The 26,348-nt window shown below is 42.4% G+C and overlaps 2 protein-coding genes across 8 annotated transcripts in view; one reads left to right on the top strand and one right to left on the bottom strand.

Annotated features, from left to right (window-relative positions):
- The first annotated feature begins 226 nt into the window (after positions 1-226).
- NDUFAF1 (NADH:ubiquinone oxidoreductase complex assembly factor 1) lies at positions 227-16,277 on the top strand. Of its 2 annotated transcripts, none has more exons than XM_045900318.3 (5): positions 227-382; positions 3,874-4,522; positions 9,181-9,366; positions 15,266-15,340; positions 16,044-16,277. In XM_045900318.3, exons 2-5 carry the CDS (start codon positions 3,950-3,952, stop codon positions 16,191-16,193), a joined length of 984 nt encoding a protein of 327 aa, XP_045756274.1. In that variant the 5' UTR covers positions 227-382; positions 3,874-3,949; the 3' UTR covers positions 16,194-16,277. The 2 variants fall into 2 exon arrangements, with proteins under 2 accessions (XP_045756274.1, XP_064426722.1); XM_064570652.1 differs by having other exon boundaries at positions 16,027-16,162.
- Positions 13,904-26,348, bottom strand: part of NUSAP1 (nucleolar and spindle associated protein 1) — a 77,028-nt gene continuing 64,583 nt past the window's right edge. For all 6 annotated transcript variants that reach the window (XM_054513603.2, XM_054513602.2, XM_064570649.1 and 3 more), the window contains 5 exons: positions 25,563-25,750; positions 23,360-23,517; positions 21,013-21,129; positions 19,799-19,907; positions 13,904-18,250 (listed from right to left, as the gene is read on the bottom strand). In XM_054513603.2, the coding sequence (XP_054369578.1) occupies positions 18,157-18,250; positions 19,799-19,907; positions 21,013-21,129; positions 23,360-23,517; positions 25,563-25,750 (666 nt within the window). In that variant the 3' untranslated portion in view covers positions 13,904-18,156. The remainder of the gene's footprint in view (positions 18,251-19,798; positions 19,908-21,012; positions 21,130-23,359; positions 23,518-25,562; positions 25,751-26,348) is intronic.

Raw genomic sequence — 26,348 nt, forward strand, 5'->3', positions numbered from 1 at the left:
GAAAGATGCGAGGTGGACATGGCAGCCTGAAGGAGGGATGCAGAAAGGGAAGGATCCTCTCTAAATTCTCCCCCACTTTCTCGCACAGAGCAGAAAAGATCAGGAGGGGTGGAAGCCGAGCCCTTTGGGAGGCTAGTCGACCAAAAGCCTCAATTCGCCGGACCCCGGGAACCTTGTTACTCTGTTCCCGCCTGCACCTCGGCCGGAACTCTCGTGCGCCAAGGCTTGGTTCGGCGCCGGACTGGAAAAGCAGATGGACCCACACGAGGAAAGCGGAGGACCCGGTCGGGAAAAGCGGGGACCCGGGTGGAAGGCCCTCTCGGGCGCCGGCGGAGAGGCCAGCGGGCGCCGGCGGGCTGTCGGGGGACAACAGCCCTAGCAGGTGAGGGTTGAGGGCGCCGCCTCGCCGCGGCATGGTCCGCACCGCTCCCCCGAATCAGATCGGGAGTTAAACACCGGGGCTCTAGAGTTTGGTTTTGCCTCTGACTAGCTGTGTGACCTCCAGTAATTTATTCTTGGAACCTCCTTTTCCTCGTCTCTGTAATCGGAATAATAACAGTACCTCAGGGCAGTTGTGAGGAGTCAGTGAACTATACTTGGAACGGTTTCGGCGCGTGGTCAGCCCTGGTATAAAGTCTTGACGACTGCTCTCTTTTAGCGCCGTGGGTTTCGTTGCGGTCAAAAATGACCAACTTCAGCCCGGGGTCATCCAGTTGATGGGTTTTACTTTATGTTTATTGGTAAAAATACGGAACAAAAATTTATAATTCAAGCTATATTATTAGAGAAGCACTACTGAGGGCTTGGAAAATACGGTGAATAATATTAGAATCCCATCATCCTACATACGACTTTAAGGCTTTTTTCTTTTTTTCCTCCCTCAAATCTTTTTTTGTCGGTACACTTTTATGTTTGTAATATTAGTATATATGCAATTTTGATTCCTCCTTATTTGCCACTTAGTGTAGCCTGCGGGTGGGGTTCACGAGAATCATTTTTATGATTGTACAAATTACATTTTATCGGATTATCATTTGTTTCCCAAATCCCTTTGTATGTACAGGTAAAATTAATTAAGCACAAGCAGCGAGGGAAATTGAAATATTACCTATGATTCCAGGACCTCAGATCAACTAATTTTCCTGGTTCCATTCTTTTTTTTTTTTTTTTTTTGGCGGGGCAGAGGGAGAAGCAGACTCCTGCTGAGCAGGGACCTCCCTGCCCTCCCCCTCCCCCTGGATCCCAGGACCCCAGGATCATGACCTGAACCAAAGGCAGAGGCTTAACTGACTGAGCCACCCAGGCGCCTCTACCATTGGTCTTAATAGAGCTCAGGTCATTGGCCATGGATGTGAGTAGAAGTTAGGTCAGGGAGTTGGGCCTTGTGTACTATTTTAGGAGTTTGAATTTCTGGGGGAGGAATTGCTGACTTATTATAAGCGGAGTGCATTTATATTTAGACACATCCCTTTTATTGCCAGGCAAAGAATGGATTGGGAGAGGTAGAGATCAGAGTCCGGGAGATGAGTTAGGACTTTGCTACTTAAAAAGTGTGCAGTGGGCCAATGATGAGAGCATCACCTGGGAGCTTGTTAGAAATGCAGAAGGTAAAGGATGTCTAAATTGAGTACCAAAGGATAAGTTAGCTAGGTAAAATCCACGGAGGGCACTCCTGGCCTGGGAGCAGCAATCTGCCAAGGCCTGAAACCCAGAGAGGGACTGGGGGGGTTGGCACTTGTTGGACTGCAAGTGGTTATGGTTATTGGAGTAGAGAGTGGAATGTGACTAAGGTGAGGCTGGGGAGGTGAATGGAGGCCAGATCTGGAGGAGTCTTAAGAGACCCTGTGGAGAAAATTGGGCTTTATTCTGAAAACCATGAGGGAGCCCTGGAAGGTGTTTTTTTTTTTTTTTTTTTTTAAGATTTCACTTATTTACTTGATAGCCCGCGCAAACACGCCTACAAGCAGGGGAAGCAGGGGGAGAAGCAGGCTCCCTGCTGAGCAAGGAGCCCGATGCGGGACTTGATGCTAGGACCCTGGGATCAGGACCCGAGCCAAAGGCAGACCCCCAACCGACTGACCCAGCCATCCAGGCACCCCCCTGGAAGGGTTTTAGTCAGAGAAGATAAATGATCAGTTTTGTGTTTTAGGCCCTTTTAGATGCTGAGTGGAGGGATGAGGTAGAGGTGGTGGCTGCAAGCCTGGAGGAAGGAAGCAGAGTACAGTGATTTAGAAGAGAGAAAGTGGGGATCCATTTAATGTGGGGCATGAGGGAGGAGGGGCATTCTAGAAGGATGAGCACTTTTGTGTTTTAGTTAGTGGTCCGGGGGCCATTTTGATGTAGACTCTTGGGCAATTGAGGCAGGTAAGCCAGATTGTTGGATTTTGGCATTTTTGAGGCTTTTTGTTTTTGTTTTCAGTGTACTGTTTAGTTCCTCATTCAGCTCCATGTTCTGACTAGTGGGTGAATTTTTGTTTGTTTTTCCTCTCTCCTGGTCTTTGGGCCAAAACAGGAGAACAAAGAACTTGGCATTGCATATTTTATTCCTTTTAGGGCTAGCTGGAGTAAGTAGAAGAGAGGACTGTTTAGCCAAAGTTGTTATTTTACAAGAGCTATAGAACTTATTGCTGATGTTTTCTTGTTGTTGTTTTTTATTTATTTAAGATTTTATTTATTTATTTGACAGAGACACAGCGAGAGAGGGAACACAAGCAGGGGGAGTGGGAGAGGGAGAAGCAGGCTTCCCGCTGAGCAGGGAGCCCGATGCAGGGCTCGATCCTAGGACCCTGGGACCATGACCTGAGCCAAAGCCAGACACTTAATGACTGAGCCACCCAGGCGACCGTGTTGCTGATGTAGAGGCAGCAGCACGTAGTAGAAGGACTTAAGGCTAGGGTTCTAGTTCGAGCTTCCATACTGATTAGCATTGTCAGCTTAGGCAAATCACTTCACCTGTTGGTATCTGTTTTCTAGAAAAAGGAAATATCTACCTGATTTGTCTTACAGGAGACTTGTGTGCATTCAGTCAGATAATATATGTCAGGTGGTTTGAGAATATTAAGATTGGCATTTAAATGTGATGGTATTGGTATTTTTGTTTAGGTTCTAGATTTGAGGAGCTCAGATAGTAACTGATAGTCCAAGCCTTGCTACTCAAAGTGTGGACCTTGAACTAGGAGTTTGTTAGACATGAAGAATCTTGGGGGTTTATCAGACTTACTGGATCAGAGAATGCTCTTATAGCCATCATTCATTCCATTTGATCTTCAGAAGAATCCCTTCAGGTAGGTAGAGGAGATGTTAACACAGCCTTACCCCCGAGGAAGTGGAGACTTCAAAAGATTAATAGCTTTACCTGAGGATAAAGAGGTTGATTAGGTTTAACAGCCTGAAATTGCCAATATTCACAATACTCATAACCTAATAAATGGGCACGTTTTCTGACTCCATATGTAGTGCACACTGTAGTCCCTCTTTTTGTAGACGAAGTGCTAAAATGTCAGTTAGCCTAGGTCTGGAGTGAATTAGTTGAATATTCTATTTTAGGAATCAATGATTTCTTTAAAAACCCAGCGTAAAAAATTTTAAGATCGACACAACCTTTTGAAGTGCATAATTGAATTATTTTAGGGTCAGTAATTAACTCCATGAATGGGGCCTGTGTTTCTTTCCCTTTCTGCATTTTTTCACAAGGCAGAGGGATGCTTTACATACAGTGCAAACAATATTCTGCTCATAGTAAGGCCCTGGGTAAATGTTGACAGAACTAGAAAATAAGTTCCTGAATTTCACAATACATGATCTGTGTTGCATTTGAAATTGTGATGCATTCATTGCTACCCTGGTAACTGTTCAATGTCTCTTCTGTTCTAGGTGGAATTGGGCTATTTGCTGAAGCTTCTTTCCCTCATAGCCCAGGGAGAAATTTACATTTGGACTTTATCTTACCATGGCTTTGGTTCACAGATTTCTGAATGGCGCTTATATTTTCAGACATTGTCCCAAGCCAAGTGCCTCATGTCCATTTTTGGGTACTCGTTTTGCAGACTATTGTTCTAGTAGTCTTCAGAAACCCGTGGCTGCTCCTAGCAAAACCTCCTCTCAGAGGAATTCTGAAGGGGATTTGCAAGGACATCACCAGAGAGAAGTTGCTTTGGATATGACCTCTCCTGAGGAGAAGCCTGAAGTTAGTTTTGATAAAGCAATTAAAGATGAAATAAAGGACCATTTTAGGCGTTTGAAGGATGATCTTGTGAATCATTGGATAGGCCCTGAAGGCCGCCCTCTGCATGAGGTCTTGCTGGAACAAGCCAAGGTTGTCTGGCAGTTCCGTGGAAAAGAAGATTTGGATAAGTGGATAGTGACTTCTGATAAGACTATTGGAGGCAGAAGTGAAGTGTTCCTGAAAATGGGCAAGAATAATCAGAGTGCACTGCTGTATGGAACCCTGAGCTCTGAGGCGCCTAAGGATGGGGAAAGTGGCCGCAGTGGGTACTGTGCAATGGTAGCCAGGAGTCCAAGGGTGAGTGAAGCCCCAGAGCCTCTGTTTTCTAGTGACCTGCGGTGAATTCCACTGTAGCACGAACCAGAGCACATGGCTTTGTTTCTGTAAATGAACACACCTGGCAGGCCGTCTGGGCATGGGGTTAAGTAATGACTGGGCACAGGTGTAAAGCAGAAGCATAAGGGGGAAGTGGTTCCTGACCAGGGGGTACTTGTTTCTGGGCATCACTCTGGGCCAGGGTGGGGCCATTCTTATGTTTGAGGGGCCCTGAGAAGTCAGACATTTGAACAATGATTTGGGGAGATTTGCATCTTCTCTTTTTTTTTTTTAAGATTTTTAATTTATTTTTTGACAGAGAGAGACAGCGAGAGAGGGGACACAAGCAGGGGGAGTGGGAGAGGGAGAAGCAGGCTCTTCGCTGAGCAGAGAGCCCGATGTGGGGCTCGATCTCAGGACCCTGGGATCACGACCTGAGCCGAAGGCAGACGCTTAACGACAGAGCCACCCAGGCGCCCCAGATTTGCATCTTCTCTAATAGACCACAGACCCTGTGATGGCCAGGGTTCCTTAGAGAAGATGTAGGGTTAGCCTGTGGCTTTTTTTTTTTTTTTTTTTAAGATTTTTATTTATTTCTCAGAGAGGGGGAGAGAGAGAGAAGAGAGCACAAGCAGAAGGAGAAGCGGGCTCCCTGCCGAGCAAGGAGCCCGATGTGGGACTCGATCCCAGGACCCTGGGATCATGACCTGAGCCAAAGGCAGACGCCCCTAAACTTTCTTTTCTTTTTTTTTTTTTTAAAGATTTTATTTATTTATTTGACAGAGACAGCAAGAGAGGGAACACAAGCAGGGGGAATGGGAGAGGGAGAAGCAGGCTTCCCACGGAGCAGGGAGCCCGATGCGGGGCTTGATCCCAGGACCCTGAGATCATGACCCAAGCCGGAGGCAGTCGCTTAACTGACTGAGCCACCCAGGCGCCCCGCCCCCAAACTTTCTATTTTAGAATAGTTTCAGTTTTACAGAAGAATTGTACAGATAGTACAGAAAGTTCCATATGCCCCTCACCCATCTTCTCCAACTGTTGCCATCTTATGTTGCTGTAGTACATTTGTCACAACTAAGAATCTGACATTGGTACTATTAACTAATTCCAGACACTATTTGGATTTGACTAGTTCTTCCACTGTCCTTTTTTTGTTCCAGGATCCCATCTGGGACACCACATTACATCCAGTTGTCATGTTTCCTTAGGCTCCTTAGTCTCCTCTGGTCTGTGATAGTTTTCTAGTCTTATTTTTCATGAGGATTTGAGAAATCCTGGTCAGGTATTTTGTGGAATGACCCTCAATTTGGGATTTTCTGATGTTTTTTCTCCTAGTAAGACTGGGTTTCTGGGTTTTTAGGAAGAATACCACAGAGTTGAAGTACCCTTCCCATCCCTCATACCAGGGGTACATGCTAGCAACCCAACTTAACACTGATGTGTTCACCGTGATTACCTAGCTAAGATAGTGTTTGCCAGGGTACTCCATTAAGTTACTTTTTTTTTTTTATTCTTTCCATACTCTGTTCTTTGGAAGCAAGTTGGTAAGTGCATCCTACATTCAAGGCACGGGATAGGGCATGGGATTAAGTTGTATCTCCTGAAAGGGTGGTATTTACATAAATTATTTGGGATTCTTCAGAGAGGAAGATTTGTTTCCTGTCCCACATTTATTTTAGGCAGTCATTTTGTATGGATTCGCACTTCCGGTTATAATCCAATACTATGTTATTTATTTTGTTGCTCAAATAGTTCTAGCTTTGGCCATTGGCAGGTCTTTCAGGTTGGCTTTTGTCCCTTTGCCATGCCTGCGTTTTTTTTGTTTTTTAGCACTTTCTTACACTGCAAGATGCTCTAAGCACATCTTGTATTTTCTCTGTCCCAACCCTAGAATTAGCCATTTCTTGAAGGAGCCCTGGTTCCCTTTTTTGGAGATCTGGGCGCTGGGTATGCTTGTTGCTACTGGGTAGACATTACTTCCAGGACCTCTCAGTGGACACAGCAGGAAATACAGGGATGTGTACCAACCCAGTGGAAACACGTCTGCAATTATTTCTATATCTGTAGTAAACTAAATATGAGTTCATGCTGCGCTCTGACTCTAATCCAGTGCCATGTGGTTCATTCTGGGCCTCTCCCTCTTGCTTATCTATAATTTCCCTCTGTAATAGTGAGAAACCTGACTCCCATCATTTACCATCAGCTTACCTATTAATTTGACTCCAGTGTACATACAAAGCAGTTTCAGAACTTTTTTTTTTAAGATTTTATTTATTTGCGAGAGAGACAATGAGAGACAGAGAGCATGAGAGGGAGGAGGGTCAGAGGGAGAAGCAGACTCCCTGCTGAGCAGGGAGCCCAATGTGGGACTCGATCCCGGGACTCCAGGATCATGACCTGAGCAGAAGGCAGTGGCTTAACCAACTGAGCCACCCAGGCACCCCAGTTTCAGAACTTTTAACCTGTAACCCTGTGAGAAACGAGTTTACCAGCCAGAATACAGTGTCGGTATATAGTTTCTTTTGTCTTTAGCCTTAGAGTTTCCAATCAGAACACTGATTTCCACAGTCACTTTGGTTGCCTCCTTTGTCTTACCGCCAACCTATGGCTTTTTGCAAATTTGCTGACCAGCTGTTGTTCCAGGGCTGCCTGGACAGGCCCCCATGCCTTGTCCTTGGCCTTGTCCACAGCCTCTGGATGTTTGCTTGGATATTGTGCTCTAAGGAGAAAGGCAAATGTTAGGAATAGTCTTAGGCTCCCTCTCTCCAGATAATGATGAGAAAGAAAGGTATGTGTTCTTGGAGAGACCTCTGCTTACAAAGATTTTTTTTTTTTCAGTGCCTGAAATCCACAGAATGGATTTGGTCATTCTGCAGTAGAAAATAATTCTACAGCTAGATACACACTGTGGGGTATTGAAAATAGGTTATAAAATTTATTAAGTGTGCCTTGCCAGTCCTTGTGCTACTTTATATATGTGTGTGTGTGTGTGTGTGTGTGTATATAAAAAACTCTAAGGTGTGGTCATTCTCATTTTACAGATGAGGAAACTGAGGCTTTGGGGGATTTAGTAACTTGTCTAAGGTTGTACAGCTAGTTGGGGCACCTGGGTGGCTCAGTTGGTAAAGCGACGGACTCTTGGTTTTGGCTCAGATCGCGATCTGAGGTTGAGCCCCGCATGGGCCTCCGAGCTCATGTGGAGTCCGCTTGTCCTTCTCCCTCCCCCTCTGCTCTTCTTCCTCACCCCCCACTCCTGTTCCTGGTGTGTGCATACACTCTATTTATTTATTTTTAAAGATTTTATTTATTTGTCAGAGCGTGCACACACAAGCAGGGGGAGTGGCAGGCAGGGGCAGAGGGAGAAGCAGGCTCCCTGCTGCGCAAGGAGCCCAATGCTGGACTCGATCCCAGGACACTGGGATCATGACCTGCCTAACTGACTGAGCCACCCAGGTATCTCACTCTTTCTCTTTAAAATAAAAAAATTAAATCTTTGCGGGCGCCTGGGTGGCTCAGACAGTTAAGTGTCTGCCTTTGGCTCAGGTCATGATCCCAGGGTCCTGGGATCGAGTCCCGCATCGGGCTCCCTGCTAGGCGGGGAGCCTGCTTCTCCCTCTGCCTCTGCCTCTCTCTCTCTCTCTCTCTCTGACTTTCATGAATAAATAAATAAAAAAACATTAAAAAAAATTAAATCTTTGGAAAAAAAATTATACAGCTAGTAAATAATAGTTCATATGTGAGCACTGCTATTCTTGAAATCAGATTATCTTTGAGACTGGTATAAATAAACACCTTTGTTAATTAACACTAAATTCCACTTTCCCTGAGACAGTTTTTAGTTAGTTAAGAATACAGATTTTGGAGTTAAATGGCACTGGATCTACCACTTCCTAGTTGAGTGCTCATTTTCTTCATCTGTAAGATGGAGCACAATGATACGATAGTACCTATCTCACAGGGCTGTGAGGATGAAATTATGCCTGCACAGTGCTTAAGATAAGTTTTCAGTGGATGTTAGCTATTGTTATAAAACAGCAGTTTTAAAACTTGAGCTCTTTCATAGTTTTCTGATTTATGGGAAGGCAGTTGTCATGCCCACTCAGAATCCATTGCTCCATAGGACTGGGGGGGAAAAAGGTACATACAGTAATTTGTTTCTATTCATTGATACAAGTGAGTGCCTACCACATGTCAACACTGTCCTGGGCCAATCATGTCTGGGATATTACCTTAGAAACATAAAACTGTGTCAGTGTATATATTTTTTAAGATTTTATTTATTTATTTGACAGAGAGAGAGACCGCGAGACAGGGAACACAAGCAGGGGTAGTGGGGGAAAGAGAAGCAGGCTTCCCGCTGAGCAGGGAGCCTGATGTGATACTCGATCCCAGGACCCTGGGATCACGACCTGAGCCCAAGGCAGACGCTTAACTGACTGAGCCACTCAGGCGCCCCCTCTGTCAGTATTTTGTACTAAAATAAGAATCACCAGATTTATCTGCCTCCTTATGGTGGTGGAAAGCCAAAAAGACAAAAAAATGCCTAGTGGATCCTTTTGATGCTGCAAAAGATGATGACTCACATTTTGCTAATAGTGGAAAATGAGATGAAATTAATTTTCGTTTCTGTACCATAGGGCCCTTTTGAGAGAAAGAGGGCTTATGATTGGTCCCAGTTCAACACTCTGTATCTCCGTGTACGTGGAGATGGTCGGCCTTGGATGGTGAATATCCGAGAGGACACGGATATAATCCAGAGGAAGAATCAGATGTACAGTTACTTCATGTTCACCCGTGGGGGGCCCTATTGGCAGGAAGTCAAGGTAACAGCACAAGTCTTTACTGTGTATGAAAATGAAGTCTTGAGATCATGGTTACACTGTAGTTTGTTTGTTTCGCTTGTTTTCCTTATTAATCCCTCTTGGAAGGTGTGGAAAGTGAAAGAAGGAAGATGACCTAGGGGTGAGATTTATATAATTGATTTTTTCTTTCATTAATATAAATGTTAGTTTATATACATCAGTAAATGTTTTTTTATAAAGATGTGGCCAGTTCCATGCTAAGTCATGGGTACATCTCTGCTCTGGGCTCAAGTAGATGCTTAAGTTTCTGCCATATCCCCTCTTCCAGGCAACTCTACTAAAAAGGCTCCCTTAAGAACAATAAATGCTTCATATTTCACAATCATGAAATTTTTATTCCTTGGTAATGAAGTACTTTGTCAGAAGAAGCTTTGAGAAGTTAAAAAATGTTAACTTGGAGGAAAATAAGTAGAAATTCAGGGAATGAATTTCAACTGCCTAGTCTTTTTTTACACCTACTGAAAGGTTTTTAATCCATAAACTCAAAAGAAAGTCCTCATTCTGCTTAGACTTAAACCTAAGGGTCATTGTGGATTCCTTTCTCCCTCATCCCACATACAGTCTGTTAGCAAATCTTGTCACCTATTCTTCTGAAATACACCCAGAGTCTGACCATTTCTGGCCATCTCTCCCACTGTCACCCCAGTCCAGGCCCTTAGATTACTACAGCAGCTTCTTTATTGATGTCCTTTGTTCTCTTGCCTCCTAAAATCCACTCTCCACACAGCAGCCAGAGTGATCTAAGGCATAATGCACATTACATCACTCACATGCTTAAAACCCTCCAGTGGCTTCCCCTTACATTTAGAATAAAGCCCAGACTCCTTAACATGGCCTACTGGGCCTACAGTATTGGACCCCTGTCTTTATCCTCAGTCTCCCGCCTACTTCCCTCCTCCATACTAGCCCCTTTTCTGTGTGTCAGACCCAACAAGCTCACCTCCATCTCAGAGCCTTTGTACTTCTGCTGATATGCTCTTCCCCCATATCTTCACCTTCCTCTTTCCTGTCATTCACCTCTCAGCTCAAAATTCACCTCCGAGATGCCTGACCTGCAGCTACAGTTGCACCCTCTAACCCAGTCACTTTGAGTAACACTACCCTGTTTTTGTTTTTGTTTTTGGTTTGCTTTTAAGATTTATTTGAGAGAGGAGTGGGGAGGGGTAGAGAGAGAGAGAGAGAGAGAGAGAGAGAGAATCTCTCTAGCAGACTCCCTGCTGAGCTCAGAGCCTGAAATGGGTCTTGATCTACGATCCTCAGATCCTGACCTGAGCTGAAATCAAGAGTCAGACACCTAACCAACTGAGCTACCCACGTGCCCCTCTGTTTAATTTTTTCATAGAACTAATTACTAGGTAAAATTACTTTGTTCATTCACTTGTCTCTTTGTTTATTGTCACTTTCTACCCTTCTGCCCTGGAACATAAATTCTGAGAGCAAGGACCTTGTCTGTATTATTCATGGCTATTTGCCCTGCACCTGGAACAGTGCCTAGCATATAATAGGCACTTGATGCGTATTTGTGCACTAATAAACATAAAAAAAATTCATGTAACACTTGTATACAAATAATATATATACTGAATTATGAAAACAAGGATTTCATATAGAAAATTTGGAAAACAGCAAAAAGGAAAAAAAATGTAGTGCCACTACCCAGAGGCAAACTACTTCTCATGTGTACCTTTGGATTTTTGTTTATACTTTTTAAAAAATTTCTTAACAAAAATGGTATTGTGTCAGTGCTGTTTTATAACATATATTGTTTACTGAATTTTATATATAACTTTCTGCTGAAATATATTTTTACATCATTTTTAATTTCTGCATATTTTACTGTATAAGTAGATGAGAATTTACCTAGTTCATTCTCTATTATTGTACATTTAAATTGTTTTCAGAATTTTTCACTGTTGTACCAAACTCTGAAGTAAATATCCTTATTTTCTTAGGATATATTCTTAGAAAGAACATTCCTAGAATAAATGATATATTTTTAAGGCCTTTGCACATTGCCAAATTATTCTGTAGTATTACCATTTCATTGTTAACAATTACTTTCTTCCCTGAAAATACATACAGTCCTAATCTTTGTCTGGAAAAAATAGTTGTTTGCAACAGCTCTCTTTAAATTATTGAGGAAAAGTGTTGGGGAAGAGATTTTTTCTTTAATTGAAGTATTATTGAGGTACAGTGTTATATTAGTGTCAGGTGTACAACATAGTGATTCAACATTTATATACGTTACTCAGTGCTCACCACCATTAAGTGTGGTCACAAGAGGTTTTATTTTTAAGATTTTATTTATTAATTTGAGAGACAGCGCATACATGAGCAGGGGGGAGGGGCAGAGGGAGAGGGAGAAGCAGACTCCCCACTGAGTGGGGAGCCCAATGCTGGGCTCGATCCCAGGACTCTGAGATCATGACCTGAGCCAAGGCAGACACTTAACCGACTGAGCCACCCAGGCGCCCAAGAGGTTTTTAATTAAGAGTTACTAATCGCTGTTTACTTGTTCATGAATAATTCTCCTGTAGTAAATAGAAGTGAGATGCTCAAATATTTACTCTGATTATAGAGAGAAAACAGAAAAATGATGGGAAAATTACATAGTTTACGTCACTTGTAGAGAAAGAGCAATTGTGCTTCCTTTTCTTTTATACAAGATTTATTTATTTATTTATTATTATTATTTTTTAAAGATTTTATTTATTTATTTGAGAGAGAGAATGAGACAGAAAGAGAGAATATGAGAGGGGGGAGGATCAGAGGGAGAAGCAGACTCCCTGCTGAGCAGGGAGTCCGATGCGGGACTCGATCCCAAGACTCCAGGATCATGAACTGAGCTGAAGGCAGTCGCTTAACCAACTGAGCCACCCAGGCGCCCCTCTTTTATACAAGATTTAATGTTCCTTCTTAGCTCTTTTTATCCAGCTTAAAAAAATCCAGGTAACTACCTTGGTGTAGACAGCGGTCTTAGAGAATCATGTGTCAAAAAGAAGAGATTAGTTTGAGGGGATGGTGCAGTATGTGACACGTGACAAGTAGGTAGCCTTGATTCCATTTCCAAAATATGTTTTGTTTTCTTTTTTTTAAAGATTTTATTTATTTTTGACAGAGAGTGTGTATAAGCAGGGGAAGCAGCAGGCAGAGGGAGAGGGAGAAGCAGGCCTCCTGCTGAGCAGGGAGCCCGACGTGGGGCTCGACCCCAGGATCCTGGGATCACGACCCGAGCCGAAGGCAGACGCCTAACCATCTGAGCCACCCAGAGGCCCCTCCAAAATATGTTTTGAATAATGAGGTAGATGAAGTGCTAAACTAGGATGCAAAATGAGAAACGGATTGCGGGGGGTCCCCTCTGGGTTTGTTTGACAGGAATGCAGAGAGTAGGTGAAATAGGATGTGACCATATATATGTATGTATTTATGATTGATTTAGATTTATTTATTTATTTTAGAGTGAGTGAGCATGAGTGGGAGTGTAGAGGGAGAGAGAATCTCAAACAGACTCCATGCTGAGCAGGGAGCCTGATGCAGGGCTCTACGCAGCGTACCACCCTGAGATCATGACCTGAGCAGAAACCAAGAGTCCAGCGCTTAACTGACAGCCACCCAGGTGACCCTGGATATGACTGTATTTTAATCTGCTGTGGAAGCAATGTGATCTTGTATAGTGGTGGGTTGGAATCTGAGTTTTGAATTGAGTTTGTTTTTATGTCCAGTGCTTTTGGTGATAATCTGAACAGCACAATTTTTTTTTTTTAAAGATTTTATTTATTTATTTGACAGAGAAAGAGAACACAAGAGTGGCAGGCAGAGAGATAGGGAGAAGCAGGCTCCCTGCTGAGCAGGGAGCCTGACGCAGGGCTCGATCCCAGGACCCTGGGATCATGACCCGAGCCGAAGGCAGACACGCAACCAACTGAGCCATCCAGGAGCCCCACAACTTTTTTTTTAAACATTTTTATTTTATGGTTCAAAAATCAAAATCTAAAATGATGTACAGTGAGAAGTCTCACTCCCACTCATGTCCCTCTCCACCCTTTTCCTGCCCACCCTCTAGTAGCCACTTTCAGTATTTTCTTTTGTAGCTTGGCAGTTTCATTATGTACAGATGAGCAAATGTAAGTACATAATCTTATTTTCTCCAATTTTTTTTTACTCAAAAATAAAAATAGCATACTTTATGCATCTTCTGTGCTTATTTTTAAAATTTAAATCCTAGGGGTGCCTATGTGGCTCAATAGTTAAGCGCCCGACTCTTGATTTTGGCTCAGGTCGTGATATCAGGGTCATGAGATTGAGTCCAGCATCAGGCTCTGTGCTGGGCATGGAGCCTTCATAGGATTCTATCCCTCTGCCCCCCACCCCTCTAAAAATATATAAAATAAAATAAAATTGAAATCCTAGATAGCTTCCATATCACTATGTGGAGTTATTCTCTATTTTTTTGTTATTATATGGAAATCCCATAGTTGATTCCTCTAATAATAGATACTGGGTTGTTCCCAATTGCCAAAAGTTTATTAGTTTTTTTTTTTGAGGGGTTTTTAAAATTTGTGTTTATACTGTGGATTCTTGTCTAGATCCTCTTCACTAATATATTGTAGAGGTCTTCCTTCCCATTGTATCCTGTGTAGGTCTGCATTAAGAAAATAGCTGCGTAGTATTCAGTTGTATGCATGCACCATAATTTAACCATACTCCTATTTTTCCTTTTTTTTTTTTTTAGAAAAAGCTACATCTTTATGTGTCAGAGATTATAACATATAAGTGAAATATAAGTGAAATTGGTAGGTCAAAGTTATGGCATTTCATAATCTGCTAAATATTGCCATTAGTTTTCTACATAAAACATTACCATAAAGTTAGTGGCTTTAAACGGCCCATGTTCATTAGCTCATAGTTCAAAAGTTCAATAGGTCATGAGTTGGGGCTCAGTATACCTGGGTCCAATGCTCAGGGCCTTAGAAGTCTGAAATCAAGGTGTCACCTGGGCTGTATTCCTTTCTAGAGGCTCTGGGGAAGGATCCACTTACAAGTTCATTGTAGTTATTGGCCAGATTCAATTCCTATGATTGTAGGACTAACATCCTGGTTTCTGTACTGGTTGTCAGCTGAGCGCCTCTCTCAGCTCCTAGAAGCTGCCTGCAGTCTTTGCCATTTCACTTCTTCTGTCTTCAGAGCCAGCAGTGGATAATCTGCCCCCAAGGAGATGGTTTTAACCTCTCTTGCCAGTCAACCTATGGGCCCAAGTGATTAAGTTGGGCCTACAGAGGATAATCTTCCCTATATTAAGGTCAGGTGCTTTGGGACCTTCCATTTGCAGAGTCCCTTCTCAGCGGCAGAGGTTAGGGTGGATACCTGGAAGGTGTGTGGACACAGAAGGTGGAAATCTTGGGGCCATGGTGGACTCCTGCCTCCCAGTTGCAGGTCATCCTCTAAGAGTTGTATCAATCTACACACCTACCAGTAGTATACAAGTGTGCCTGTTTCTCCCCTTCCCCATGTTTCCGTTGGTTGTTAAATCTTAGTTACCTGTGAAAGCTTTGTGGATACTAGTTTTTGTCCATAAATATTACAAATATTTTTTTCCTAATTTATCCTTTGTCTTTGCTGTCAGAAGTTAAATTGTACTCTATTGTTTTTCCTTTGGGATTTCTGGCTTAGAAAGGTTTTCATCTGTTTTCTTCTAATACTTATTATTTTTTAAAAAATATATCTATGATCCAAATGCCTAGCCACTTGTCATAACTGCATATATTACAATTGTTAGAATTAAACTGTTATCATTGCAATTCCATACAAATGCCTCAGCTGCTTATATTTTAGCTCTGAAGTAAATGGTTTCTCTTTTCAGATTCCTTTCTCCAAATTTTTCTTCTCTAATCAAGGAAGAATCCGGGATGCCCAGTACCAGCTTCTGCTTGACAAGGTAACATTTTCCTGTACTTTGACTCAGAACTGTTAACTTTAGTAAAACAAAACTCCTGTGAGGATGATTTCAGTCCATTTTTGAGGGTTGGCAAATGAAAGATGAAAATTCTTATCAAGGCCTCCCCTGTTATTCCACGCAGAGGTTGCTTCAGACCTCTTCTGTGAGCCAAACCCCCCGCTGGGAGAGCTTTCACTATGGTCTTTTCAGCCTGCCTACATTTTATTTTAGCTCTAAAATAAGAGAACAGTATTCCAGTTCAGGAGGGCTTCAAGGAACCTCCATTAGACATCCATGCTGTCCTAACCAGTCTTAAGTGGCACTACTTTTTTTTTTTTAAGGTTTTATTTATCTGACAGAGAGAGAGACAGCGAGAGAGGGAACACAAGCAGGGGGAGTGGGAGAGGCAGAAGCAGGCTTCCCGCTGAGCGATGTGGGGCTTGATCCCAGGGCCCTGGGATCATGACCTGAGCCACCCAGGCGCCCCAAGTGGCACTACTTTAAAGAGAGGAAGAGAAAGTAGAAAGAAGAATCATCCCTGCACTTCCTCTTATGATTTGCTATATAGCATAGGAGAACTATGGCATACTTGCTCAGGGCTGATAGTGTAAAGACCCAGTTATATGAATCACCTCATGGAACTTGAAAACTCCAGGAACAATATCAGTATATGCGATTTTGATCAGTTTTATTTTAAATGTAGATCTCTTCTATTGGATTCACTCTGGCTGATAAAGTGGATGGTCCATTCTTCCTAGAAATAGATTTTATTGGAGTGTTTACAGATCCAGCCCACACAGAAGAATTCGCCTATGAAAATTCTCCAGAGCTTAACCCAAGACTTTTTAAATAGAGATGGTAATTTTGTACTACCAAACTAAGTAGTATTATCCATGATGACAGAGACAAAATAAAGTACTTCTTTCATGGCTTCCAACCAATGGCTGGTATGTATTCCCTGGGACAAATCTAAATGCTATTGTCAAGAGGGGCTGCAGAGGGAGGCATAGCATGAACCTAGGTTCTAAGCTGTAACTTAATACAAGTCCTGATGCGGAGGTATCATGTAAAGAACTTAACTGGATTGGGTTAAAATGATTCATTAGGAACAATTCCCCTACACACATAGGCATTGCCAAAGCAAGGAGTCCTCAAGATGACTGTTGATGTCTTTCTCCTACTCTATTCCTTGTAAGTTTCTTGTGTTTTCTAATCCATCATTTAAGGAAAGGAGATTGCTATGCAATTCAGTGATTTTTAATATATTCACAGACTTGTCAGCTTTATCACAAGCTAATTTTAGAAAATTTCTATCTGTCCTAGAAGTAACCTTAACACCCCCACCCCCAGGTATCTACTGCTCTACTTTCTCCATAGTTTTAGCTTATCTGGATATGTTGTACAAAGAGAATCATATGTGACCTTTTATGTCTGGTTCTTTTCACTTAGCATAAGATCTGTGAGATTCATCCATCTTGTAACATTTTATTAATACTTTATTCCTTTTTAGTGCATCATTTTTAATTTATTAATGGACAGCTGGATGTTCTCTACTTTTTGGCTACAATGAATAATATTCCTGTAAATATCTGCCTAGAAGTTCTTGTGTGGACATGTGCTTCTCTTTCTCTTGGGTATATACCTAGGAGTAGAAGGTCATGTGCGTCAGTGTGACCCATGCCATTGTTGGGTAATGTGGTAGACATATTTAAGAAGCCATCAACCTGTTTTCCAAAATGATTAGATCATTTTGCCTTTCTAGCTGCAGTTTATTTGATGCTGGTTTAATTGATATGATCTCTGCTTCTCAATAGCAAAATCTGGGTTTATTCAGCACCCGGGAGTATGCCAATGTTCTGTGGGCTCGTGTATGTTTAACAGTAAGTATAACAGAGTTGGACATGTGCTGTGAAAAATACAAGAGGAAAACATGGTCATTTCTTAGGGTGAGAAGAGGTGGTCAGGACAGGATGAACAGAGTATAAGTAAACTTCTTAATCTTAGCTGGTCAACTCAATCATGAATTTATTTACAAAGAATCTACCACCATGAGAAAACATTTATGAAAATCTTAAACAGTACAAAGCTCTGAAGCTCCGCTGAGGTGCAACAAACATGGCTAGGAGGCTAAGCAACCCTAGTCTTTTCCATAAAGTAAGATGTAACTCTGACAGACCATATTAATCCTTGCAGCAGCAATCCTCAGATTTCAGTATGACCCTGTATATTTTTAAGGCTAGAATGAGCTATAGAGTTTTTAAGAATATAGTGAGTGACAGAGGGCTATTCCATCAAGTGATTGGAACAAATGTGCATAGGTAACAAAACACTTCACCTAGGTAGAATATTTACGCCATTACCAACCCATTTGGTTCCCTGTTTCATTAAGACGACTCGATCTTCTGGAGGAGGATGAGGTGGCTTTCTCAGCTTGTTAGTGGTTTAGGTTCTACTAAAGGTTGTGGTAGAACTACCTACCATCAGGTTAATGCTTCTGTCTGGAAGAGGATTCCAGTTCTGTCAGCAGAGGGAACTTGACATTAAAAATCTAGGTCAAGAATCTATAGGATGAGTCTCATTAGAAAACTGAATTGTACAGAGACTTAGATAAAAACCATTTCAAAGAATTTGTGAGCTTTAAGGTCAATAACAACTTTCCAGGGATGTAGTATGTGAAGAGAACCACCAACACTACGTAGATAGTGAACACAAAGAGCAGAAAAAAGTCTTTTGACTAAAGTGGGAAAGACAGTAGAAAAATATTTACAATAAAGAAAGGGTTCAGAATAAAATACTGTTTACAGGATGTTAAAAAATTAATCTTCAGCCATAATGAGTCCTCTTCGAGCTCCTAAAACCTTTGCTTTCTTCTCCTTCCGTCTTTGCTCATGTTGTTTCCGTTTTTCCTCCCTAAAGAGGGGGACAGGTACACATTAGGGTCTAGTGAAGCTCCACAAAAGTCCACTTTAAGTACCTGTCAGACTAATGTCCAAGCTTAAACCGAAATCCAGTATACTTGTACAAAACACACTCTTATAGGACACTGTGCTCTAGCTAGTGGGCTGTCTATGGAAGCCACATCTCTTAAGTCACTTGTGTTAAAGGGCTAGAAAGTGGTATTTTCCTTTTAATGTTAACGTAGCATTCTAAAATTAAGCATGGAACTGGAACAAAAGGCACCTCGGTACCTTAATTTGTTTATATATATATATTTTTAAAAGATTTTATTATTTATTTGACAGAGACACAGCAAGAGAAGGAACACAAGCAGGGGGAGAGGGAGAAGCAGACTCCCCGTGGAGCAGGGAGCCCAATGCGGGGCTCGATCCCAGGACCCTGGGATCATGACCTGAGCCGAAAGCAGACGCCTAACAGCTGAGCCACCCAAGTGCCTTCCTTAATTTGTTTTAAATGAGAAATCTCTACCTTTGGAAATCAGATGTCAGCTCAAAAATCCTATAGTCTGGTGAAGTGCTAGAACTAGGGTCTGCTGACCTAAGCCACTGTATGTTTCTGGAAGGGATCGGGGATTGGTAGGAGGGGTGGGGGAAGGCTAGGTTTATGTTAAAAAAAAAAGGGGGGGGGGGGCGCCTGAGTGGCGCAGTTGAAGGCTCAGTCTGCCTTCGGCTCAGGTCATGATCCCAGGGTCCCAGGATTGAGCCCCGTGCATCAGGCTCCCTGCTCCGCGGGAAGCCTGCTTCTCCCTCTCCTACTCCCCCTGCTTGTGTTCCCTCTGTCTTGCTGTGTCTCTGTCAAATGATTTTTTTTTTTTTTTAAAGATTTTAAGTACTCTCTACACCCAATGTGGGGCTCAAACTCATAACCCCAAGATCAAGAGTCCCATGCTCTTCTGAGCCAGCCAAGCGCCCCTATGTTAACAATCTTAATAGCAAATATAGTTAGTAAATGTCTTGGTGGCAGCTGGATATAGGCAAGTCACATGATGGGTAATCCTGTATCAGGATGGTTTCATGCAGGGAATCAACTCAACCAGGACCAGCTATAGCCCACAGCAAGCTCTGGCTTTGGTTTTCACACAGAAGGAAGCCTGTAAGGATCATCTGGGGATTTCTTCTGGGTAGGGCCTTGAAGCCTAATAAGCCTGGTTTCCCTGGGGTTGAAGAATTTACACTTGGGCCCTTGGATTGGCGCCTGGAGGGATATCCAGGTACACTGTTTGGGCTGGTAGGTCCTGTGAGAACATGGTACTCTTCTGTATCACCTGTGGAGCTTCGGAAACCATGCAGCTGCTTGGGCCTCGCCTCCCAATTCCTGAATTAAAAACCACGGTGGGGGGAGGGGGCGCCTAGGCACATGTATCTTCAGGAAGTTTTATGTGATTCCCCAACTACCCTTTCCTTAAACACCGCTATTACTGAACCTCTCTACCTCAGAGGCTTTGCTTTTATAGTCTTTCAAAATTAAAATTACTATAGAACTGGATAATTATGTACTCACCTAGTCTGGAGAGGAGGTTGTTTGTAAGTTTTCTTGTGGAAGCTAACTCTGTTTACATGCTCCTTCAGAGAATTATTTTCTTTAGATTGACCCCATGGTTTCAGCTTGCCTAGTTTAGGAGAGACAAAGATTTAAGAAGATTCTTCTACTTACATTCCCAATTTTATTCTCTTCATCTGAGGCTATTTGCTTGCTATCAATATTTATACTTTATAGACATTTGCCATCATATTTCTATTAGTTTAATTCCTATTCCACAAATATAAATGATATAAATCGTATTTTTTTCCTCTAAAAATAAGTTTTTTGTTTTTTTTTTTTAAGATTTATTAATAGAGAGCATGTGTGCACACACGTCCTGGAGTTGCAGAGGGAGAGGGAGAAAGAATCTCAAGCAGACTCTGCACTGAGCACAGAGCCTGGTGCGGGCTCAGTCTCATGACCCTGAAATCATGTCATGAACTGAAATCAAGAGTCGGATGCTTAACCAACTGAGCTACCCAGGCATCCCAGGAATTCTTACTGTTTTAAAGCAATTCTAGGGATGCCTGGGTGGCTCAGTCCCTTAAGCATCTGCCTTAGGTTCAGGTCATGATCCCGGGGTCCTGGGATTAAGTCCCACGTCGGGCTCCCTGCTCAGTGGGGAGTTTGCTTCTCCATATACCTGCCGCTGCCCCTGCTTGTGCTGACAAATCTTAAAAAAAAAAAAAAAAAAAAGCAATTCTAGAATTACTGAAAGATCACATGAAGTATTGGTTGTTTTTGTTTTTAGAGTTGGTATTTTAAATGGATATACAGATACTTTAATATAGGCCCAATTTATATGGGCATTTATATAGCCAGTAAATGTCCCAGGTTGTTGGACAGGTGGATTCCAGCCTGGGATCCTTTGAAAGTAGTAAAGAAAATATTCATTTGCCCACAGACCAATTTCCAAGTTTCTTGATTTTGCCTGAAATTTTATTATTTCTTTGCTGTAACACTGATTAGAAGTTATGTCTTTGATTAACAAAAATGTAAGTGAATTGATTATTTAGTATTTGCTTAGTGGACAGTCTTTTAAATCATGGGTCATGTGGACCCAGGGGGAAGAAATTCTAGGTGGCCAAGTATGGCTTTCCATTGAGGCACTAGAATTTTTCACATCCTCAGATGTAGAACTACTTAATCCTAAGTCTTTGGCACATCTTGTATCTCAGAACGTCTGCACGTACCTTTGTGTGGCTCATAGTTGAGGGGACGAGACAGACTTGCTTTGAGATCAAACACTGGCTTCTTGTTGGAGACTGGAGTCTGTACTGCCTGAGTTGTCAATTTGAATGGGGTAACAACTACGAAACCAAGAAACAAAACCCCAGGGCTTAATTAGGAAAAAAAAAAAAAAAGGCCTATACAGTTTTTTGTTGAAGTACCATTTCTCAGTCTTAAAAATATGATCTCTATGGACAGTCTCAAACATGAAGGTTTAAAAAGGAAAAGGGAGAAAAGAATAACTAAGGAAAGCTAACCACTGAGACTTGCTTCCCTTGTGAGTAGTTCTCCAAAGTCTCAGGATTAGGTTATTTCCTAGAGTCACCTGGGAGTTGAAAATCCTGTTTAAATAATTGATGGGTAAATGTTCAGGCCATGTCCCTGATATTTACCCTTTAATAATATGTTAGTAGTAACATTTTCAGTCATACAGATACAAAGCCTGCAAGGAACCTCATCACATATAAATGAAAAGATTTGTGGCTCTGGTTTTTATTTATAAAAGCATTTATTTAAAAATGTGAATTTTTGTACCATAAATATACCAGAGTGACAGGACTCAGTAAGCCAAATTTTTGCCAGTTGGCACCATATATTGGGCACATTTTATTAATTCTTTCCCATCACAGGCTGTACTCAGGCTATTGTCGAATATCAGCACTTGCGTGTATATATATGAATAAGCAACCAAAATCTAGGGCCACTTGGTTCAATGAGAAAAGCACAAAACCCCTGTTTGAAAGTGATCCCATTGTGTGGCTATCTGGTGCCGGCAGGGAGGGGAACACGGGCTGTCCACCATGCCGAGCAGAGTTTCAATAGGTACAATTCAGCCTGTCCAGTAACTGCAGACCCGCTACACCTCAGTCCCTCCGAGCTCTAGAGAAGCTCTCACACGTGTACAGGAGACGTGGTTAATAATGGTCATGACCACTGAAACAACAAAAGCTGGAAATACTCACGTAGTCAATGACCAGTAAAACACAAATTGAAGTATATCCATACCAGTGAAAATGAACAAATTTTATAGCTCATTTATCAATATGGGTGATTCTTGAAACATTAAACTGAGTGAACGAAGCAAATCATAGGGAAAAAAAAATCATACAATTTGATTTCCTTTACATAAGATTCATATCTGATAGTTGGGGGAAAAAACTATCCCATCCCAACTGGGCACACCCCTGAATTACCATGAGAAAGCTCACAATATGGTAAGCATTTAGTTTCTGCCTCATGTTGTTATCTGTGAACATTTGTGAGTCCTTCCTCATTATGAGGTAAGTGGTCTAGTCAGTGACCCCAGCTCTCTGTAAAATAACATCGTCCTATCTTAGGCAAGTCCACTCCATTTGTGGCACTGCCCTCTGTCCAGGCCCCTTTCTTGCCTTACTATAGGAAGATTTAGAAGGTTACGTGGAATGTTTGCTTGCTGGTGGCGTTAAGATTAAGGGCTAAGCTGGGAATGAGAGAGCTCATTTAGAGGAAGAATCACATAAAATTACTATTCCCACATCTGGACTCGCTTAAAATGTAGCTGTCAGCCTCACTCTTCTGTCTTTAAGGTATGAAGAAACCCTCATCGACTCCACACAGATTATTACTGACACTGTTCTGAAGCCCCTACTGGATTGCTCTAGTCTCAGGAGTTGGTGAGCCTTTCTATGCGATCAAGGCTCTTGCCTCATGTATTCGATAGGACTCTCAGGAGAATTGTGACACACTCAGTTCTAATATAGGCCTCAATCTGCTCGTTATATATATATATATTTTAAACTTTGTACTGCTACTGCAGTATTCTTTTGAAAACCACCTAATGATTGTAGGTGATGATTAAGTAGGCCATGTGTAGCAGAGTATCCATATAGCTTATTCTGGCTTACATAATCTAGTCCATAGTGTGGCCTTTATCCCACAAACTCTGGGATCCTAAATCTAGTCCATAGTGTGGCCTTTATCCCACAAACTCTGGGATCCTATTAGTTTCAGTCCTGGAGGACCAATCAGAGGCTGTAATGAATACTGTGATCCTCCTCCTAATCCCTGAGTCTAAGAAGGACCGAATGATCTTCAGGGAGGGTCACCATCTTAGGACTCCTTACAGATAAGATGGAGTCCTCAGGCAGATACCAGTTTTTTGTTTGTGTCTCTGGCATTTTCCTCACCAATATAAAATGAAAACTATGCTATGGTGAAATTTTTGCTTTTGCTTTTATAGTTATGGAGAGGTTTTAAGTAAACAAATACACTTAATAATTTCAGGAGGTTAGATGGCTTAAAGATGAACCGGAGTTTTTTCTTTTGTTTTACCAGAAGCAGAATTTCCATTTGTGGTCTTTAACTTGTCTGTCCCGAGCACAGCCTGGCCTTCTGGGGTATTCCCAGGGATGGTCACATGTGGAGACTTTCTGGCTGGAGTCTTGGTCAGTGAACGCTTATGCTCATTATCTTTGGTAGCAGCTGAAAACCTGAACAGGACAGTGGAGTACCAAACACGAGTGTTTGTGTGAAGAGTAACTTATATCAAGCATACAAGCAAAACCACCTGCCCATCCCCAAGCAGTGAAAGGGCTCGATATGTACTTGTTATGTGAAGGAACCTTTTTTGCAGAATAAACATTTTACAGCACTTGATTTGTAAAATATGGTTTTGTCTTCTCTGCTTTCCTTGTCTTGGCCAATGGCAGAACAAGGTAGAGCTCCAAGGAAATGCCTTTGGGGCTCAAATTACAGTTTAGGAGGTACTCTAAGCACTCCCCTCTTTCTCCTCCTGGTGATGGCCAATCAGTGAACAGGACACTGCTATGCTAAATATGGGAATGGATCTTACGTCTTCCTAGTAGATGGTCATTCATTTAAATGGTACATAAGCCCATTCTCCTAGCAAATTGCCATAAATTTATTCCACTGATTATGATGCATATTTTTTATGCATTTTAACATCTGAAATTGGGATAGGTTTCATAATTAGTAACACATTATAGTTGGCAATGATTTTTCTTAGTGGTTCATAAAATAATGGTGAGTCTCCAATTGATGGTGTCTTAGATTCAGTGAAATTCGGGAAGGACAGACATAAATGTACATGATGGTGGTGGTGATGGGGTTAACAGAAGAGAACTTCTGGACTTAAAACTAAAATGTGGTAGGGATCCTGTATCAGGACCCAAAATTATTATGGAATACCGTACAACCCGGTTAAGACAACTGCATGTTAGGTGAAGTCCAGGCTGCTGTGAACACTGCAGTGGGGCGAGGAGTCACCCCGACCATGGTGTTCCTCAGTACTCTTACATACAGTCCGAACTGCCATGGAGAGGTTCCTCAGACTCCACGCTAACTCAATAAATAGAGTTCCAAACTTAAGGGCGTTTTTAAGCTCTAAAAACTACATCAGATAATTACATGTGTTGGGGAAGTGTTACCAGGCACCAACACTATTAGATGCTGCAAACGCCCTTTAAAAAGAGAAGGGGGGTGCCTGGCTGGCTCAGTTGGTAAACATGCGACTCTTGACCTCAGGGTTGTGGGTTCAAGCCCCACACTGGGTGTGGAGGTTACTTAAAAAAATCTTAGTGGTGCCTGGGTGGCTCAGTCATTAAGCGTCTGCCTTCGGCTCAGGCCATGACCCCAGGGTTGGTCCTGGGATCAAGCCCTGCATCGGGCTCCCTGCTTCTCCCTCTCCCCCTGCTTGTGTTCCCTCTCTCGCTGTTTCTCCTTCTGTCAAATAAATAAAATCTTTAAAAAAAATAAAAAAAATCTTAAGGGGCACCTAGGTGGCTCAGTCAGTTAAGTGGCTGCCTTCGGCTGAGGTCATGATCCCAGGATCCTGGGATCGAGCCCTGCATCGGGCTCCCTGCTCCGCGCTCCGCGGGAAGCCTGCTTCCCCCTCTCCCACTCCCCCTGCTTGTGTTCCCTCTCTCGCTGTGTCTTTCTTTGTCAAATAAATAAAATATTTAAAAAAAAAATTTTTTTTTTTTCTATATTAAAGGAGCCTGAAGATCTTCACCTCTGGGATAGTTATAATTGGGGGCTACCCTGTGTCAGGAGAAGTACAAGCAAAGAAAATAGAGGGGTCAATGGGGCCTGGGTAACTGTACCCAGTGCGTTACAAAAGTTACACTTAGGACGTGTCAATTAAGTTCACTGCATCGAGATATTTTCTGTAGGAATTTAGCTCAACTTTACATTTAAGTCAATGGAAAAATTTCTCTTTACATGTCTTTATAGGCATACATTAAACTAATAAAATGAATATCCGTATGTACCTTCTATCTTTACTTACGAACCAAATGTGAGCTTAGAGAAGTTTGATAAAAAAACTCAATGCAAATTTAAAGAAAAAAGATTACAGCTTATAAAAACCATCCATTTATTTTCTCTCCATTCTGATCCTCTTTTGCCTTCTTTTTCATCAACATTAAAACATATTTGATGTCGCCCGCCTGAAATGTACAGGAAGCAGTAAAGCTTTGAGACCTTGTACTTGATTATATTTTGGAGCTCTTCTTACCTGACGTTCATCTTAGTAGCCGAGAGGACGGATCGCTTGGCGGAGCCCTTCCCACACAAGGTGCTCCGGCCTGCAGTGCCCAGGGGCCGGCCCTGCGAGTGGCGCTGGCTGGTGGGAGTGCAAGCCGCGGGGAGCCTTCCCCGGAGAGGAACTGGAGTCACCACCATTCCCTTGGTGACCAGCTGCTTCTGCAGAAAGACACGGCACTATGTTCAAGCTGGGCTTCTTAGCACTGTCTCCACAGCAGCCCCGTTCATGCCCTTGTTCCATCCCCACTTTTAACCCCCCGTTATCTTTCCTTCTCAGTGCCTCCTCATCTTCCTACCTGCCAGGTGGGCAGGGCAGTTCCTGGCACCTGTATTGCTATGGTGACCGAGTTAGGAGTAACTTCTGGTTGTGCTGAGTCCTGTGTTACAGAGAGCCTTTCCCAGCTTGCCATGAACCCAGGTATTTTCTGACTAAAGGATGTGGCTTAAGGGGCGCCTGGGTGGCTCAGTCGTTAAGCATCTGCCTTCGGCTCAGGTCATGATCCCAGGGTCATGGGATCGAGTCCTGCATCTGGCTTCTTGCTCAGTGAGGAGCCTGCTTCTCCCTCTCCCTCTGCTGCTCCCCCTGCTTGTGCTGACAAATAAATAAAAATCTTAAAAAAAAAAAGAATGTGGTTTAAAAGTCCACTGTGGCGAGAAAGGGAGGATCAACAGCTTCTCTTGGACATATAGTATCTTTGAGAACATGATAAGCTATTTATTTATTATTTATTTATTTTTAAAGATTTTATTTATTTGA

Source organism: Mirounga angustirostris, unplaced genomic scaffold (genome assembly GCF_029215605.1).
Source record: "Mirounga angustirostris isolate CCGP_5_RB_7025 unplaced genomic scaffold, mMirAng1.0.hap1 SCAF_9, whole genome shotgun sequence".
In the NCBI taxonomy this organism is placed as follows: Eukaryota; Metazoa; Chordata; class Mammalia; order Carnivora; family Phocidae; genus Mirounga; species Mirounga angustirostris.

What these genes read in the sequence shown, in the direction of transcription:
- NDUFAF1 (XM_045900318.3), top strand. Translation starts at nt 3,950, where the DNA reads ATGGCTTTGGTTCACAGATTTCTGAATGGCGCTTATATTTTCAGACAT. An exon ending in TGGTAGCCAGGAGTCCAAGG is followed by an intron (nt 4,523 to 9,180) that starts GTGAGTGAAGCC and finishes TCTGTACCATAG; the next exon opens with GGCCCTTTTGAGAGAAAGAG. An exon ending in ACCAGCTTCTGCTTGACAAG is followed by an intron (nt 15,341 to 16,043) that starts GTAACATTTTCC and finishes TTTTAAATGTAG; the next exon opens with ATCTCTTCTATTGGATTCAC.